Raw genomic sequence first — 18,391 nt, 5'->3', positions numbered from 1 at the left:
CGCCTGCACCATGAGGACTCTGGATATGGTATGGGACCCTTTATCAGCGGATCTGAACTGCAGAACTTTAATCACATCAGCTGTAGATTTATATACCTTCTCCAGAAAGATGAGGGGGGGGGGGGTCGTCAGCCCCCTTGCAGTGATCTTCATCCCAGTGACTCCTTCAATCCTGCTGGAGCAAACACTCAGTTACCATTTGGAGATGACCCAGCTACCCTAGTGTACTCACTACTAAGTGATACAACCCGGTTCAGTGTTTCCCCCAGACAATGTCTGAGTCAAGGTGGGGGGGGGGGGGTCTTTGGTGAGGGTTTCAGTTCGCAATAATACATACAACCGCCTTTTCAATTGCATTCAAAATGCTTTATGGCACGACTATTGTTTTATACAGTATACAGTATTACCGACAAATTATTGATCTATATTTTTTGTACTTGAGGAAAGTATGTTTTCTTTCCCTATGAGTTTTGCCCTTTGTTATTGCATAATTATTTTTTATATATAATTTTTCTACATTGGTAGTCAAGGCGGGGCCCTACTGTTAAGACGGCCTTAACCACACAGTGCTGGGGGAAACACTGCAGTTACTTGGGTTAAATATTAGAGTTTAGTCCCCAAATGGTGATACCACCAGTTCATGGCTGCGCTCTTTGATTTTCTCGTTGATCAGATTGACCTGGAGGAAGAGCTTACCTTCCATGGACGAGGAGCTGGTTGGTCTAATCACGAGCCGCCTTCGGACCTCCACCGCCGGATCCCCCAGCCGTCCTCCACCGCCGGGACCGTCTCCTCCAGGACCTCCACCGGGCCAACCGCCTGGACCTCCACCGCCGGGACCGTCTCCTCCAGGACCTCCACCGGGCCAACCACCTGGACCTCCACCGCCGGGACCGTCTCCTCCAGGACCTCCACCGGGCCGACCGCCTGGACCTCCACCGGGCCGACCGCCCGGACCTCCGAAATGTCGCCTAATTTCTTCTGAAATGTGACACACGGTCTATTTGCACCCCGGACATTCCTCCCCGTTCACGATGCACTGTAGAAGAGTTTAGCCTTACTGGATGAGGAGCCGCCGCCGCCGGGCCCTCCAGGACGCCGCCGCCGCCGGGCCCTCCAGGACGCCGCCGCCGCCGGGCCCTCCAGGACGCCGCCGCCGCCGGGCCCTCCAGGACGCCGCCGCCGCCCGGCCCTCCAGGACGCCGCCGCCGCCCGGCCCTCCAGGACGCCACCGCCGCCGGGCCCTGCAGGACGCCACCGCCGCCGGGCCCTGCAGGACGCCACCGCCGCCGGGCCCTCCAGGACGCCACCGCCGCCAGGTGGACGCCGCCGGGCCCTCCAGGACGCCACCGCCGCCGGGCCCTCCAGGACGCCACCGCCGCCAGGTGGACGCCGCCGGGCCCTCCAGGACGCCGCCTGCCGCCGGGCCCTCCAGGACGCCACCGCCGCCAGGTGGACGCCGCCGGGCCCTCCAGGACGCCGCCGCCGGGCCCTCCAGGACGCCGCCGCCGCCGGGCCCTCCAGGACGCCACCGCCGCCGGGCCCTCCAGGACGCCACCGCCGCCGGGCCCTCCAGGACGCCACCGCCGCCAGGTGGACGCCACCGCCAGGACCTCCAGATTGTCCGCCTCCAGGATGGCCACTGCCGCCGCCTCCAGGACCTCCAGGATGTCCGCCTCCAGGCCTGCCGTTGCCTCCAGGACCTCCGCCGTCTCCAGGCCTTCCAGGTTGCCCGCCTCCAGGCCCTTCTGAAATGTGAGACACAAGTTCCAGTTGCACACTGGAACATTTCTCCCCTTTCATGATGCACTGAAGAAGAGTAACTTTACTGGACGAGGAGCCGCCACCTGGCCCTCCATGCCGCCCCTTCCAGTTTGGACGCCTCCAGGAACTCCAGGCCACCGCCGCCTCCAGGCTGGGCTCCGCCTCCAGGACCTCCGCCTCAGTCCTTCTGAAAGGCGCATGACACGTTCCATTTGCACACTGCACATTTCTCCCCGTACATGATGCAGATAATCAACTCCTCCTCTGCTTTAGCTCCCAATGATGCCCTACTGTGCAGCCTTAAGTGAGGCATTATTTAACCCAACAGCCAGCCACACACACCTAGCCTACATCCTGGAGCTGGTCCTAGTGGCTGAGAATGTATCTGACATTTTTCAGAACACCTCAGAGTTGCTGTGGCTGCATGTCAAAGGTTTAATTCTAAACAATTCACCAAGCCTAGAAAAAAAAATTTGCAGCTGTGCAGTTCCGTGTCTCACCGTTCTGCATCCGTTGGGCTGCACGGCTCCCGGCCTTCCATCCATCTGCAGCGAGCGCCTCCAGACGACCGCCACGGACCTCACGGCGAGCGCCTCCAGACGACCGCCATGGACCTCACGGCGAGCACCTCCAGACGACCGCCTCCATCACCTCTACTGAAACAAGATACAATCCATTTCAACACTGGAGACTTTTTTCTCCTCGCTCACTCAGATGTCAGTAGCTCATCTTGTCCCATTCTGTGCGTTCTTGAGAAGTATCATTTCCTATAAACTCCAGTGATGGCTTAATTCCAGTTTTATTCTGAACCGTTTGACCACGCCATGGAGGAGTTTATAGGATGTGCAGTTCCACGGCTCACCCGTCTGTTCCTGTAGGACTGAACGCCTCCTGGCCACCGTCCACCTGCAGCTCCCAGCTCCAGACCCGCTCTGTTGAAGCCTCTGGGAGTACAAGCCGCTCCTGAACCAAAACAAACCACTGTTCAGAAATCATTTGGGACTCATTATGAAGCATGAGCTTGGGTAGAAAATTTTCAAATCCTGTATATGATTAATCGTTATAAAAATGTAATTAATAGAACTATACACATTTGTACTTCAATAAAACATTTAATGAATAGTGGGAAACTACACAAGAAAAGTAAATGAAGTTTTAACGCGGTTATATTAGTAAAGTATTACCAAACGAGTCAATAAATGGTGACCACATTTTATTATTATTAACTATTTAGTGCTTCACTAAATTCCTATAGCAAGAGGAAACGTTACTCTCCTTCATTGGTGATGTTCATGTTCCTCGATATCTTCCAATGGACTCGTGAAATCCTTCTGGATCCTCTGCGTTGAAGTGCCTTGTTCAATTACCAAGGGGCGTGTCTAAAGGGCGCGATCTAAAATGGATCGACGGCTATGCCATTGGATAGGCCTCGACGAATCGTAGCATTGGAACGGGTGATGAGCAGTCGTTCGTTCTTTTAGTGAAAATATAGTCTTTAGTTCACTAACTTCCATCTTTGTTGTTGAAACACCGCTACATGTTGCGTATATCCAACCTCACATTAGATAAAGGGTTGTGATTGGTCGGTCTATTTCGTACCGGGCCGAAAACGTTACATAACGGAGGGGCGCCTGACCGCATCTTTGAAGAGCAAATTATATACGAGGTCCGTCTAGTTCCGAAGCTATTGGTGAAATACGCAAAACGTCCAACAGGCAGTAATGATCATCCACAGAACATAGGCGAATAAAAAAACACATTGCACGACCGGCGGTCAACAGCAGCAGCAGCAAGTGTATTGAAAGTGGAAAAGTAGTAAAGAGAAGAATAGAATTGGGAGAGTGGTGTGCAAGTCAGACACCGCATCTAACCCAGGACCACCTTGCAGATCACAAGCAGCAAACCTTCTACCAGACCAACCAAGCACACAACAGGCCCCCAGTCAGTAAAGTCAGTCAGACAGGTTTCCACAGAAGGGCTCAGTGGGGTTATGGGTTGAGCAAAAACAGAACCCTTTCTTCCTTCCACAAGTTTCCATCCTGGATTTTTCAGACATGTGGAGTCGGACATGTTTCAAGTTATCCGTGGATTCCTGAGGGCAGTGAAGTATCTGCAGAAGGTGACGTCCAGGTCCAGCGTTCTGCCGCATTGACCACGAGATCTTTAACCGAGTGGGACCGCCTCTGTTTGTAGTAGGCCTGCAACAGTTTGTGTTCAACAGCGTGGAGGTCCTGTAGTTTCCATCAGAGTTGCTGCAGTTCTTCCATGCTGCTTCCACAGTGAGCAGAGGACACTTCCCAGTGTGGTGGTCGGTGATGTAGCGGTCCGCAGCGTCAGTTAGTTAGTCAATAGATCCCATAAATAAACCACTCAACACAAACTACCACTTCCATCAGCAAATCCACATTAACCCCCAGCGGTAAAACATGTACAATAGAGGGGCGAGAACAGACGACAGGAGGAGATCGGGAGAGTGTAACATGTGCAGTGCTCATGAAGGAAGTACCCCGCGTTACTCACTGCGTGGTTCCCGGTGGCGGGGGGTCCGTGTCGGTGGCCACGATGTCCGGATTGTTCAACCCACGCAATCCAACGCAAAAAAAACGATTAACATCCGTCACGGTGGGGGCGCTTTATGAGGAGAGGCGGGGGAGACGCAGCTGAAATCAATTAAGAACTAGTGAGTTCAGGCACTGACTGATATTACCGTACTAACTGTTGTACTGACTACTTGTACACAAGGAACCATGTGATTTTACTGTATCGATTTAGAGAAAATGTCATTTGAAAAACGTACACATGGATATTCTCGCCTTTGCAAATTGCATTATGTCAGCAATTTGAAGTGGGCTATAGACCGAATGTCACATAAGTTCAGGCACTGACTGATATGACCATACTAACTGTTGTACTGACTACTTGACCACAAGGAACCATTTGATTTACTTGACTTAATAATATGGTTATTTAAAAAGTACATGTACCAGTACCAAAACAATGTTATGGGTGAGCAGCTGACTGGCAAGATGTCCGCAAGTGCGGACATTCTAGACGCCGCCGTAAGACAGATGGTGTTCTATATATCTACACACGTAGGTGAAGGGTTTTATTTTGAAAACGTTGCGAGATACCACCCAAAGGCTGTTTAGAGTAAAGGCGCACGAAGATTTTGTGTGACGGCTGGCTGAACCGCGGATGAACGAATGGCGGCTCACTTTAAGATACAAGATACAAGCGCACACTTTAAGATACAAGCGCACCTTAAAACTATCATCAGCCACGACAATAAGGGACGATCCAGCCAATCGCCGGCGTTGTTACTGGACGCCGCTCCGCCGGCGACCAATAGGGGCCTCCCCCGCTCCGCCAATGACCAATAGGGGCCTTCTCCGTTCCGGACACGAGTAGTGGCTGACTGTCTTGGAGCGCGTAGTGGAGCTGACTCGGGCATTGTTTTGGTAAACACCAACCCGCTGAGGGATAGCGAACCGTGGGCCTCCAAGTCCAGGGACTGCTCGTCCCTCCGCGTTCTGCCTCCCCGGACCCCAGACCCCCGCGTCAGGGCCGGTATTTATAAAACCAGCCCGGGGTTTATTCACACTCCGGATGCAGCTAGCCGATGCTAACGCTAGCTAGTGGCTAGCTAGCGGCTACCTAGCGTTAGTGGGATTCTGTTTTAAAGACCGCTGTTGCAACAAGTCGACCCGTCCCCTGTTTGAATGCGTCCACGCATCCACACATAAGTGTTGTGTGTGTGGGTAACACACTAGAAGAGAGCGGTACGTAAGTATGGATATATATGTTTACACACACGCACGGACACACAGAGACAGACCACCTCAGAGACACACACACACACACAAACACACACACAGGCAACTCGTCTTGGTCTCAGGACGATCAGCCTCTCAGACTATAATCGTCTAAGTTACACACTGCTACTGTCTCGTTATCTGGGTGTTGGCGGACCCCTCGTTGGTTGTTCTGAACGACTGGAGATGAAGTTCGCGTATGGCGGGCTCTCGGTGGAATCCTAACACGGCGAGCCCTGTTCATGAAATATAAGTCTTACCTCATTGAACTTAGTGGTGATAAACTTCCCACGGAGGGAACTGCGCCTAAGGTCGTGGAGGTGTCCTCTAAGTTTGCGTCCTGTCTTCACTGTCCGAACATCTAAGAACGAAACGACAGCCGCGGTTTACACCCGAATAAAACTACTGATAGGTTCTCCTCTGGTCTCCTCTGTGGTTTCCCCTGTGTCTCGGGTGTGTTCTGGTTGATTGACGTCCTCCTCTGCCTACTGGGGAACAGGATGGCCGTCGCCCGGGCCTCCATGGCGGAGAACATCATCATCCTGGACGACGATGACGAGGACAGCCCGCAGCCTCCGCGCCCCGCCCACGCCGCCCCCTCCAGGCGCCGCTCTGCCCCCGCCAAGGCGCCCGCGGCCAAGGAGCCCACCCCCACCCCGACACACATCACCGCCTCGCCCTTCGCCTCGGCCAAGAAGGAGGGACACGTGCTGCAGGTGGAGAACCAGCGGCTGTTTGACGAGGTGAGGCCAGAGAGGTGCGGGGCCCCCAGCAGGGCCACCAGACAGGGGCCCCCAGGAGGGTGACCAGGACAGGGGCCACCAGACAGGGGGCCAATGAGGGGGGGGGGGGCAACGTGACGATAGTGGATGGTGATCGATGAGGTCAGAGAGCGTTGGCATCATGCTCCAGAGCACATTCTGTCAGTTAAGGTTCTCGGGTTTCATACCCTCATCTAAAGCGTTTTCTCCGCCAAATCTGGACTCGCACGTCATTTCATTTAGGCTTGTTGCAAGGACGCCTATCGTATAACGCAGCTGTGTGTGTGTGGCGGGGGGTGAATCTCCGACGAGGCAGCGGTTTATCAATCGCTGTCGGTGCAGTAAGGATGTCCATAGAACCAAGGGCCAAGCACTAACCATCACTAGGTTAACCCATTCCCCGTGCACAACAGAGATAGCTAGGATCAGACGTTCAACACACGATACGTGTTGAGCTGTACGATGACATGCGTCTCCCCCCCCCCCCCCCCTCCAGTTCGTGGCCTACTGCTCCACGCTGACCCAGGACTGCCCCGAGGTGCTGGCCTTCCTGCACACCAAGCACGCCAAGGCCTCGCCGCCCTTCCTGGCGTCGGTGGAGTTCCGCAACGCGCTGGGCCGCTGCCTGACGCGCGCCCAGGCCAACCGCGCCAAGACCTTCGTGTACATCAACGAGATGTGCACCCTGCTGCGGCAGCACTCCAGCAAGCGGCGGCAGAGCCTGGTGGCCGCCTCCCACGCCGCCGCCGCCGCCGTCCCGCCCGCGCTGAAGAGGAGGAGGAAGGAGGCGGAGGAGAACGGGCTGGGGCCGCCGGGGGAGGAGCTACCCTCCGCCTCGGGGGGCCAGGCGGAGGAGGAGGAGGAGGAGGTGCAGGGGGGGGCGGAGGCGGAGAGGACCAAGGGGAGGGCGTCCAGGCGGCAGGTGAGTGGCTGCAGCGGGCGGCGGGCGCAGGTACGGCCTCCGGGGCACCGCGGCGTCCGTCAGCCCCGCCCCTCTTGTGGGGGGCGGGGCTCCTCGGGGGGGGGGGGGGTTCGTCACTGCGGGCCGAGGCATTCCTCTGCAGACAGACGACCTTTATACCCCACGTGTTTGGGTTTGTCGGTTGGGTGGTCAGTTAAGACCGGGGGGGGGTCTCCGTGGAGACCAGATCGAAACAAATCAGGCCCGCTCCCTTCTCTGAGCAATCGCACGCAATTCGCATCGCGGAACCTGCTGAGGCTGGTTCCTCAGATACCTGGAGAACGTGCTGAGGCTGGTTCCTCAGGTACCTGGAGAACGTGCTGAGGCTGGTTCCTCAGATACCTGGAGAACCTGCTGAGGCTGGTTCCTCAGGTACCTGGAGAACCTGCTGAGGCTGGTTCCTCAGATACCTGGAGAACCTGCTGAGGCTGGTTCCTCAGGTACCTGGAGAACCTGCTGAGGCTGGTTCCTCAGGTACCTGGAGAACCTGCTGAGGCTGGTTCCTCAGATACCTGGAGAACCTGCTGAGGCTGGTTCCTCAGATACCTGGAGAACCTGCTGAGGCTGGTTCCTCAGGTACCTGGAGAACCTGCTGAGGCTGAGGCTGGTTCCTCAGGTACCTGGAGAACCTGCTGAGGCTGGTTCCTCAGGTACCTGGAGAACGTGCTGAGGCTGGTTCCTCAGGCACCTGGAGAACCTGCTGAGGCTGGTTCCTCAGGTACCTGGAGAACGTGCTGAGGCTGGTTCCTCAGGTACCTGGAGAACGTGCTGAGGCTGGTTCCTCAGGCACCTGGAGAACGTGCTGAGGCTGGTTCCTCAGGCACCTGGAGAACGTGCTGAGGCTGGTTCCTCAGGCACCTGGAGAACGTGCTGAGGCTGGTTCCTCAGGCACCTGGAGAACGTGCTGAGGCTGGTTCCTCAGGTACCTGGAGAACCTGCTGAGGCTGGTTCCTCAGGCACCTGGAGAACCTGCTGAGGCTGGTTCCTCAGGTACCTGGAGAACCTGCTGAGGCTGGTTCCTCAGGCACCTGGAGAACGTGCTGAGGCTGGTTCCTCAGGCACCTGGAGAACGTGCTGAGGCTGTCCTGTGCTCCTCAGATAGCCTACCTGGAGAACCTGCTGAAGGTGTACAACGAAGAGATCCGCCGGCTGCAGGAGAAGGAGATGAGCCTGGACGACCTAGCAGCAGAGGATTCTGGGTACATCCAGGAGGACAAGCTCAAACACAAGGTGAGCCGGCTCACATGTCACCGGGGGGGGGGGCTACCGTGCAGAGGTTCTGTGTGTTTAGTTGACAGTAACTTTTATAACCTCCTGTCCCTCTCTCTCCTCTCCTGCCTTCTCTCCCCCCTCTCTCTCCTCTTCTGCCCCCTCCTCTTCCTCCCTCCTCTCCTCCTCCTCCTCCTCCTCCTCTCTCAGATGATGAAGATCTATAGTAAGCTGTGTGAGCTGAAGGGCTGTGACAACCTGACGGGCCGCGTCATCGAGCAGCGCCTCTGCTACAGCGGAACGCGGTACCCCGAGATCAACAAGAAGGTGGGCCATCATCAATCAACCCCTCATCTTCAATCCCCCCCTCGTCATCAATCAACCCCTCATCTTCAATCCCCCCCTCGTCATCAATCAACCCCTCATCTTCAATCCCCCCCTCGTCATCAATCAATGTGTGTGTGTGTGTGTGTGTGTGTGTGTGTGTGTGAGGGTTGCCGCGGTGTGGACATTTTCACACCGAGTAATACGCTCGTGTCAACACCGGTATTACCGGTATAAACGGTACTAACTTTGAAACTAGGTCAACCGCCATCTTCTCCGTCAACTCTCCTCTCACACTCGGTGACAGCGGCTGGCAGCGCGCCAATTCTCGGCGTCTTATAACGTTCTATATAGTATAATATAATTTTATATATCATAATATCACGGCCAAAAGCTCTGTGCGCCTCCGGATGGCCGTAGCGCGGGGAGCTCACGTGGGGATTGGGCTTCGCGGGGTTTGTTTACCGGCGTTGTTATGGTTACCGGTCTTGTAAGGAAGCCCGCCAACCGGTGTTGGCCTCAACACCGGTAACACCGTATACCGCGGCAACCCTAGTGTGTGTGTGTGTGTGTGTGTGTGTGTGTGTGTGTGTGTGTGTGTGTGTGTGTGTGTGTGTGTGTGTGTGTGTGTGTGTGTGTGTGTGACCTGCTGTGCTTGTGTGACCTGCTGTGTGTGTGTGTGTGTGTGACCTGCTGTGCTTGTGTGACCTGCTGTGTGTGTGACCTGTGTGTGTGTGTGTCTGACCTGCTGTGTGTGTGTGTGTGTCTGACCTGCTGTGTGTGTGTGTGTGTGACCCCCAGATTGAGCGCTTCATCAACAGCCCGGAGGCCCGGCGGAACCCCCCCGACTACCCTGACATCCGGCGGCTGGTGCAGCGCGCCAACCAGCGCCACGCCCTGGGGCTGAGCGGCCGCCAGCTGGGCCAGATGGCCCAGGAGGCGTTCCGCGAGGCGGGCAGCCGGCTGCAGGAGCGCCGCCACCTCGACCTCGTCTACAACTTCGGCTCCCACCTCACCGACCGCTACAGCGCCAGTGAGTGGCCGGGGTACTGGGGGGTACTGGGGGGTACTGGGGGTACTGGGGGGTACTGGGGGTACTGGGGGTACTGGGGGGTACTGGGGGGTACGGGGGGTACTGGGGCAACTGGGGGGTACTGGGGGGTAGTGGGGCAACTGGGGGGTACGGGGGGTACTGGGGGGTACTGGGGCAACTGGGAGGTACTGGGGCAACTGGGGGGTAGTGGGGGGTACTGGGGGGGGCTGGGGGTACGGGGAGTACTGGGGGTACGGGGGGTACTGGGGGTACGGGGGGTACTGGGGCAACTGGGGGGTACGGGGGGGTACTGGGGCAACTGGGGGGTACTGGGGGGGGCTGGGGGTACGGGGAGTAGTGGGGGGTGCTGAGGGTACTGGTGATACTGGTGGTACTGGTGATACTGGTGGTACTGGTGATACTGGTGGTACTGGTGGTACTGGTGGTACTCGAGGGTACTGGTGGTACTGGTGGGTACTGGAGGGTACTGGTGGTACTGGTGATACTGGTGGTACTGGTGGTACTGGTGGTACTGGTGGTACTGGTGGTACTGGTGGTACTGGAGGGTACTGGTGGTACTGGGGATACTGGTGGTACTGGTGGTACTGGTGATACTGGAGGGTACTGGTGGTACTGGTGGTACTGGTGGTACTGGTGGTAAACGGTTTGGACCGTGGCGACCAGCCTCAGCTGTGTATCCCGTCAGAGGGGTTAGCGGGCGCCTGCAGCAGAGGCCCCGCCCCCAACGCCCTGAGGCCCCGCCCCCAACGCCCTGTCCTCCCTCCCCCTCTCAGCGCGGGACCCCGCCCTCGCAGACCCCTCCCTGCTCCGCAAGCTGCGGACCAATCGGGAGACGGCGCTCACCAACCTGGAGGAGGTGATCTCCAAGTACTCGGGGCGGCAGGAGGACACGGAGGAGCAGGAGAGGAGCCGGAGGCTGGACAAGGACCGGCAGGGGAAGGAGGTACAGCAGCGCCTCCTACTGTCTAACCCCCACCTGCTCCTCATGACCCGCCTCCTACTGTCTAACCCCCACCTGCTCCTCATGACCCGCCTCCTACTGTCTAACCCCTACCTGCTCCTCATGACCCGTCTGTACTGTCTAACCCCTACCTGCTCCTCATGACCCGCCTCCTACTGTCTAACCCCTACCTGCTCCTAATGACCTGTCTCTGTACTGTCTAACCCCTACCTGCTCCTTAATGACCTGTCTCTGTACTGTCTAACCCCTACCTGCTCCTTAATGACCTGTCTCTGTACTGTCTAACCCCTACCTGCTCCTTAATGACCTGTCTCTGTACTGTCTAACCCCTACCTGCTCCTCATGACCCGCCTCCTACTGTCTAACCCCTACCTGCTCCTCATGACCCGCCTCCTACTGTCTAACCCCTACCTGTTCCTCATGACTCGCCTCCTACTGTCTAACCCCTACCTGCTCCTTAATGACCTGTCTCTGTACTGTCTAACCCCTACCTGCTCCTCATGACCCGCCTCCTACTGTCTAACCCCTAGCTGCTCCTTAATGACCTGTCTCTGTACTGTCTAACCCCTACCTGCTCCTAATGACCCGTCTGTACTGTCTAACCCCTACCTGCTCCTCATGACCCGCCTCCTACTGTCTAACCCCTACCTGCTCCTCATGACCCGCCTCCTACTGTCTAACCCCTACCTGCTCCTTAATGACCCGTCTGTGTACTGTCTAACCCCTACCTGCTCCTTAATGACCTGTCTCTGTACTGTCTAACCCCTACCTGCTCCTTAATGACCTGTCTCTGTACTGTCTAACCCCTACCTGCTCCTTAATGACCTGTCTCTGTACTGTCTAACCCCTACCTGCTCCTTAATGACCTGTCTCTGTACTGTCTAACCCCTACCTGCTCCTTAATGACCTGTCTGTGTACTGTCTAACCCCTACCTGCTCCTTGTTCTTGGTCGTTCCTGTTCTCCAGAAAGCGACGACCGGGGAAGAGACGAAGCAGATGAATGGAAAGGTGGTGGAGGAGGAGGAGGAAGAAGAAGAGGAGGAGGAAGAGGAGGAGGAGGAGGACTATTCGGAGCCAGACATAGAGGCAGAGCTCCTGGCCAGCGAGCAAGTCGCCGGACAAGGTGAGCAGCAGCGGCGGGTCTCCAGATCAGACTCTCAGACCCTCAAACGCCCCAGGAACTGTGCTGGCGTCTTACGCCTGATTCCCACCGGGGGACGTAGGCGCCGCGGTCACCGCTGCTGATCGCTGCCGCTCTAATCAACGAGACCATTTCCACCGGGCGCGGCTGCGGAACGTCTCGGCAGCGTCCCAGGAGCGGCTCGCCGCGCCGCAGCGCCTATCATTCCGTAGCATTTCTATTTTTGACGCGAGCCGTTGCTGAACCGCGTCAATTTCAACAGAGCAGGTCGAGCCGGGCAGGAAGTGAAAAAGTGAAAGCCATCGAGCATCCGGTCAATTTTCAAAATAAAACACAATACTCAGCTCACGTAGCCAATCACAACTTCACGTCAACATAACGTCACGACCGGTGGCACCAGGTCAGCAGTCAATCAATCAAAGGGTCTCAGAGGGTCGGCAACACGGACGACGAGAGACAATGTCAGCGAGGACAAAGCCTGGCATTTAATTGCAGTCGTTTTTGGAGTGGGAGGTGAGCACATTAGGTTTAGGATTATCGCGGGATCTCGTGATCTCACGTGAATACGGCCGGCTCGCAAGGCAGCGCTACGCTGCCGTGACGCGCCCGGTAGGGGTTAGACAGTACTCGCGCACGTCGGGCTGCGTGTGGTGGCTGGCTGCACGGGGCCACTGAGAGAGTCTCAACATATTCATGCATTAATACTATTGCTGTCTACTATTGCTATTTTAAGCGATTTAAAATATTGAATCGCGATTAATCGCAAATCTTTTTTCTATGCTAAATATCCCTTGATTTCTTCATCCCATTACTTGTTCTCATTTTAATGCTCTTATCAACATGGAGAAGTGCATCGGCTTGCCTTGTGCAAATTATTTTTTATTGATATCAACATTGGCATATGCTGATCAAAACAGGAAGATACAAAAAAAAGCCTATAGTGCAATTAAACGATGAACGTACAAACAAACTGCCCTGAACATAGCAGTCAGGCTACTGCTTCTTTGTTTTGAAAAAAAATAAATAAAAATGAACGCCGTTAAAATTGGTCTGCGTTAACGCCGTTAATAACGCGTTTAACTGACGGCACTAATTAATACATCATCCCAGCTGCCTCTTGGGGCTCGGGGGCCTGACGGGTAACGGGTTCGATCCCCAGGGTCCGATCACTTTGAACAGAAGCGTCTGGTAGTGAAACCATGTTTCTGTCCTTCGGCAGCGGACGATGAGGAAGAGGAGAACGGCGAGGAGGAGGGAGTGAAGACGGTCGCCAACGGCCACGCCTCGCTGCTCGTCAGCGAGGGGGAGGAGGAGGAGGAGGAGGAGGAGGAGGGGAACGCCACGGCAACGCACGAGGCTGCCGGGCCGACGGGGCAGGCCCCCGGCGGGCTCTGTCCGCTGACGGACAGCGACGTGACGGACCTGTCGCCCATGTCCCTACAAGAGCTCTCCCCCAGGGACAGTCCCAGCCAATCACAGCCCCCGGGGCCCCCCCCCCACGGGCTGTCCAACGGCGTCGCCGCCGCGGTGCAGAGGGAGGCGGCGGCGGCGCCCCATAAGGCGTCGGAGGTCCCGGCGAGCGCCGGCGAGCCCACCGGCGTCGCCTCGCCGCCCCCGTCCCCCGCCGCCGCCGTCCAGACCAATCAGGACTCTTCCACGGCCACATGTGACCTGCTGTCCGCCAACGGCAAGTCGTCCCCACTCAGCCTGCGGTTCACCAGGGGGAGGAAGAGGACGCGAGAGGACCAGGAGAAGAGGAAGGCCCACATCCACGCCCTCCTCCCAGACAGGTAGGCCCCGCCCCCGCCTCCGCCCGGCCAGCCCCCTGCCCCCCCCGGTGGGGCCGCCCTGTAACCCAGTCTTGTCTCCCCTCTGCCCCAGTGACATGGACCTCACCCTGGACATGGGTCTGGTGGTGACCACCCCCCCGCCCAGCCACCCGGAGTCCGCCCGGCCAGACACCCCCACCCACGACCGGCTCCACAGCGCCCAGTCCACACCCCCGCCCAAGAAGAACAAGGTGCGTCCCCCCGCGCCCCGGCCCACCCTCCAGGTCCAGAGTCCGGACCGCCGGAGGGTCCGGCTCCGGCCCACCCTCCAGGTCCAGAGTCCGGACCGCCGGAGGGTCCGGCTCCGGCCCACCCTCCAGGTCCAGAGTCCGGACCGCTGGAGGGTCCGGCTCCGGCCCACCCTCCAGGTCCAGAGTCCGGACCGCTGGAGGGTCCGGCTCCGGCCCACCCTCCAGGTCCAGAGTCCGGCCCGCCGGAGGTGTTCCTGCCCGGGGCACAAACCGAGGAGGGGAATGGGAGACCAGACCGCCCTTCACTGTGATAATACCTCATCTCTACGAGGGCTGCTCGGTTAGGGGGAAAAAAAACATGATCACGATTATTTTTGGTCGATATTGAAATCACGATTATTTTTTGAGTTTGAACACGTGATGCATTTATTCAGCATGTCTCTCCCAAAAAACACTTTGTAACTTTTTGCCTAAAAGAAATGGTCAAAAAGAAAATGTTAAAATCTAAAATAATGTAGAAATATTAGTGCTGTCAAGCGGTTAAAATATTTAATCGCATTAGTGCCATGGTTAACTCGCGATTATTCTAAATATCCCTTGAACTTTCGAACAAATCTCTTGCTCAGCAAAGACGGGAAATACTATAACATTTATTATTTAAACCAGTATGAATATTCCTACCGCACGTAGGCCTCTACACATGACCAGGCTATCGGACAGCCAGGCTGGGCTGTGCGCCCGCAACCTCTCACTCACTCAACAAACAGTCAACGTCGCAACCAAGTCGACTTTGTCTAGAGGGGAGTAACGGAGCGGCCCCTCCCAAAGTGGTACAGCCCAGGTGGGCCTTGAACTGCGATTGGTCAGAAAGACGTAACAGCTAATGACAACATTGAACTTTCGCGCAGCCTGGAACAGAGTGACACACAAACACACACACACACTTTTAAGGAGTTTTTCAGCCCCTCCGTATCCTTGCTTGCCCCAACAAGTTTGTGCGGCGTGCTTGTTGTTTTGTTTCCGGTGTAGCTAGATCCGGTATGGTGTTGTCGTTTTTCTAAGTTTTTGAAACGACAACGTTTGCCAAGCCAAAAGAGCGTTAATCGCGCGCTACAAAAATGAACGCCGTTAAAATTGGTTTGCGTTAAACTGACTGCACTAACAAATATGCATCAAGCTGTTCTGCCCTTTCTATAAAACAGTGAATGAAAAAAAACGGAACTATAAAAAAAACAAAAACTTGATTATTAGTTTTGTGATCGTTTGATCACAAAAATTTGAAATCGCGATTAAAAATTCCATTAAGCGACCAGCCTTCATTTCTACCACTGTAACAATGTGACACCAAGTCTGCGTTCACAACTACAATAGAACTACTCTTTATTTGGTTTATTTTGAAGTATTTCTCGGGGGCTCACACTGATCCCAAGACGCCATCTGCTCCTGATGGTGATTTGTTCTTCCCCTTCTGCTCCTCTGTGTCCAGGTCAACGTGGCCACCCAGTGCGACCCGGACGAGATCATCGTTCTGTCGGACTCCGAGTGACCCCTGACCTTTTGGTCCACCGTGGGCGTGGCCTCGGCAGCAAACCATCACATCCTCCATCAAGGAGGATGTATCAGGAAGAGGCTAAATGTTTATATTTTTAATAAAAAAAAATACGATTTCATAAATCGGACAAAATTTTATGAAAGTTAGACTCAACCACGCTATCGGACAACGGTAAGGCGACATCGCTCGTCTCACGACATCATGGACTCTCCGCCTCCGGGCCGCGACACAAAGGAATGTCCCACGGTTTTGGTTCAGGAACGCTAACAATCCGTACCTAATCCGTGGTTAGGGAGACGGACGTCTGAATCCGGATAGCTGAAGCCCCCCCCCCCCCCCAACTCCAATGGACTGCCCCGCCGCTGTACGAACGGACGCAGAGATTTCTCATCAATTTCTACGATAATCTTGGGGCGGCCGGAGGTCCCGTCAGGGTCACTTGTGTCGAGGCCGTGCGGCGCCGTCTGGCCCCGCTGTTGACCGACAGCGCTGCTACGGCCCCCCTCCTCGAACAACAGATGCTGATCCTAGGCCAGCAGAAGGGCTCGTCTGGTGTCGCTGGAGTCGTTGGTAGCAGGGGACTTTGTTTACATTATTTTATATTTTGATAGCCTTTATTTCCCTTCTAGAAAAGGGAGTTTGTAGCTCTTTAAAACAGGCGGGACTCTGATGTTTTATGTGCTTGTTTCTGCTGTTCAAGGCATCGAGTGAATGATGGATAAGGGTGACTGTGTGTCGACTGGTTCATAAATATTTAAATATTTTCTGAGTACTTTACACCTCCTTCCACTGTAAGTCAGTCACCACATCAATACATCCTACGGGGAAAAGTACGCGCAAAAACAAGTCGCGTGTCAACGTCTCGGACAAAAGTCCCATCCTGCAGCTCATTCGGCTCCAATCAACTGAACCGATTTTGGTATTGAGGTAGAACCTAAACTCCCCTGAGTGGTCAAGGGGTGTTTGGTTTGCGACCCGGTATTACTCTTTTGTCAGTAAGAGCACCACCACATCTTATGGTTCACATTATTTTCCAATAATGTGAACCATAAGATGTGTTGGTGCTCTTATTGACAAAGATTTTTTGTCAGAAGGCCCTTGTTTGCATAGCTATGATTTGTCCATTGGTTTAGATTGTTTTTCCCTTTTTGATAATAAAAATGTTTCAAAGTAAGGACGTTTTGCTGCACCGCCAATCTGCTAAAGCCAGCTCACCAGACAACTGCACCCACACAACGAAAACATGGTATAAAATATGGAAAGGAATGGATTCATAGAATGTGGTGATTTTATGTGATTTTTTTTTTATCTCCCTTGAACTTAAATCAAATTAATATGTTAGTTTAGCCACACACATTTAATCTAAGTATATTTGTTCAAATTAGAATTTGGGCATATATATATGTATTTATTCTTAAAATATATAAAAAGTATTTGTTAAAATTAAAATTAACCATTAGACTGTATGAATATATACATTTATAACTGCATTATATCCATGGGATGGTCGCGATGAGTCGACCTGGTAACCGGGACCCACCAGAAAACGGTTATCTCTGCCGGCTCAGGTCTTTGTCGCGTTCCGAGGTGACCGTTATTAAAAAAGTTAAGTAGATATCATCAGACATCTTTCAACCCATCCTCTTCAGTGTGATCATCTTCATCAGAGAGTAGGTAGAGGCGTGCCGCGTGAATCTACGAGGAGCAACATTTACCAGCTCGCTGCAGTTCCTCACCCCCAGCAGCGGGGGGCGCTGACGTCCCTGTGAGGGCCGTCTCCTTGGACCCCAGACCAAGGAGTGGTTATTCCTCAATAACCTCTGAAGTGCTGAGCGGACAGTTTTGACCTGTTGGTTCCAGAACCCCATACTGGCATGTCATTTGCATGTTTCAGAATAAGAGATAAATGCTCTAGTCTAGACCTTATGTGTCCCACATTAGGGCAACTCACACTATTTAGTTCTTTGTTAGTGCTATGGAGTATGGACACAAAGGCAATTTTTGTTGCACCAGATATTTTATTTAAATATATCACAGAGTTAAGAAGAATGTATGCCTTCTTATATAGAGATTATAACAGAAGCGGCACAGACAATCTACTGGTCGGTCAGAGAAATTGGAAGTAAAACAAGCGTTAACCTGGCTAATATTGTCAACAGTTGAATATTGAATCACTAAATAACACGATCAATAGGCAATTAGCACCTAACAAGTACCTATTGGTAAAATAACTTAATGATTTTATGGATGAAATAATTCAACAATAACAAACCGTTCACAAATTGAACTCCCATGTTGGTGTGAGTTTAATGTCTTTCACTCCATCAGGTAATTATTCATGAATTAAACTTGATTGAATCCATGATATATTATATTTCATAGGTCGGTTCTACACATCTTAAACAACCATACCCGGGAAATTAACATCATTTTGATTGTAACTTTTTTTTGGGATGATGTCATTTGTGATTTAAGGTTCCACAGACAATATAATATAAAATGTTTTACATCAATCCATAATCACGCAACTATGAATACAAATGTAATCTCATGAGGGCACATTTAAAACAACTTTTCATGGAGGGGGAACAAAAAGAATCCAATCAAAACATCAACAACCGTCCCTGACCCGATTAAACATTGCAAAGTTTCTGGACCAATCAGAACACACCGCACCTTTTGGCAGAAGTGCAGGCACAGAGGAAGAAACGCAGACAGGAACTCTTGGCAGTGAGGGGTTGCTGAATTGAATGGAGACCATAACAGTAGCTTCATTAGAATATAATATAATGCTTTAAATCAACCGTCCAGGAACACTAGTGACACACAGG

General features: G+C 53.9%; 1 protein-coding gene and 1 long non-coding RNA gene across 4 annotated transcripts; one reads left to right on the top strand and one right to left on the bottom strand.

Moving 5' to 3' along the window:
• Nucleotides 1-1,453: 1,453 nt before the first annotated feature.
• On the bottom strand, nucleotides 1,454-5,017 carry LOC132451479 (uncharacterized). Of its 2 annotated transcripts, XR_009524090.1 has the most exons (4): nucleotides 2,627-5,017; nucleotides 2,393-2,420; nucleotides 2,265-2,343; nucleotides 1,454-1,948 (listed from the first exon to the last, which is right to left on the bottom strand). It is a non-coding gene; the product is annotated as an uncharacterized LOC132451479 (long non-coding RNA). The 2 variants fall into 2 exon arrangements; XR_009524089.1 differs by having other exon boundaries at nucleotides 2,265-2,420.
• A 142-nt stretch (nucleotides 5,018-5,159) lies between these two features.
• On the top strand, nucleotides 5,160-16,734 carry daxx (death-domain associated protein). Of its 2 annotated transcripts, none has more exons than XM_060043826.1 (11): nucleotides 5,160-5,547; nucleotides 6,076-6,319; nucleotides 6,834-7,259; nucleotides 8,397-8,528; nucleotides 8,718-8,834; nucleotides 9,633-9,864; nucleotides 10,659-10,828; nucleotides 11,814-11,970; nucleotides 13,208-13,778; nucleotides 13,870-14,008; nucleotides 15,495-16,734. In XM_060043826.1, exons 2-11 carry the CDS (start codon nucleotides 6,077-6,079, stop codon nucleotides 15,552-15,554), a joined length of 2,247 nt encoding a protein of 748 aa, XP_059899809.1. In that variant the 5' UTR covers nucleotides 5,160-5,547; nucleotide 6,076; the 3' UTR covers nucleotides 15,555-16,734. The 2 variants fall into 2 exon arrangements, with proteins under 2 accessions (XP_059899809.1, XP_059899808.1); XM_060043825.1 differs by having other exon boundaries at nucleotides 5,161-5,543.
• Nucleotides 16,735-18,391: the final 1,657 nt, after the last annotated feature.

Source organism: Gadus macrocephalus, chromosome 22 (assembly GCF_031168955.1).
Source record: "Gadus macrocephalus chromosome 22, ASM3116895v1".
Classification (NCBI taxonomy): Eukaryota; Metazoa; Chordata; class Actinopteri; order Gadiformes; family Gadidae; genus Gadus; species Gadus macrocephalus.
The sequence above is the reverse complement of the archived record's forward strand: the minus strand, read 5'-3'. Positions and strand labels throughout refer to the sequence as shown.

Excerpts from the sequence above, each read along its gene's own strand:
- daxx (XM_060043826.1), top strand. The coding sequence starts at position 6,077 with ATGGCCGTCGCCCGGGCCTCCATGGCGGAGAACATCATCATCCTGGAC. Across the intron at positions 6,320-6,833 it reads ACCAGCGGCTGTTTGACGAG|TTCGTGGCCTACTGCTCCAC; the intron begins GTGAGGCCAGAG and ends CCCCCCCTCCAG. Across the intron at positions 13,779-13,869 it reads CACGCCCTCCTCCCAGACAG|TGACATGGACCTCACCCTGG; the intron begins GTAGGCCCCGCC and ends CCTCTGCCCCAG.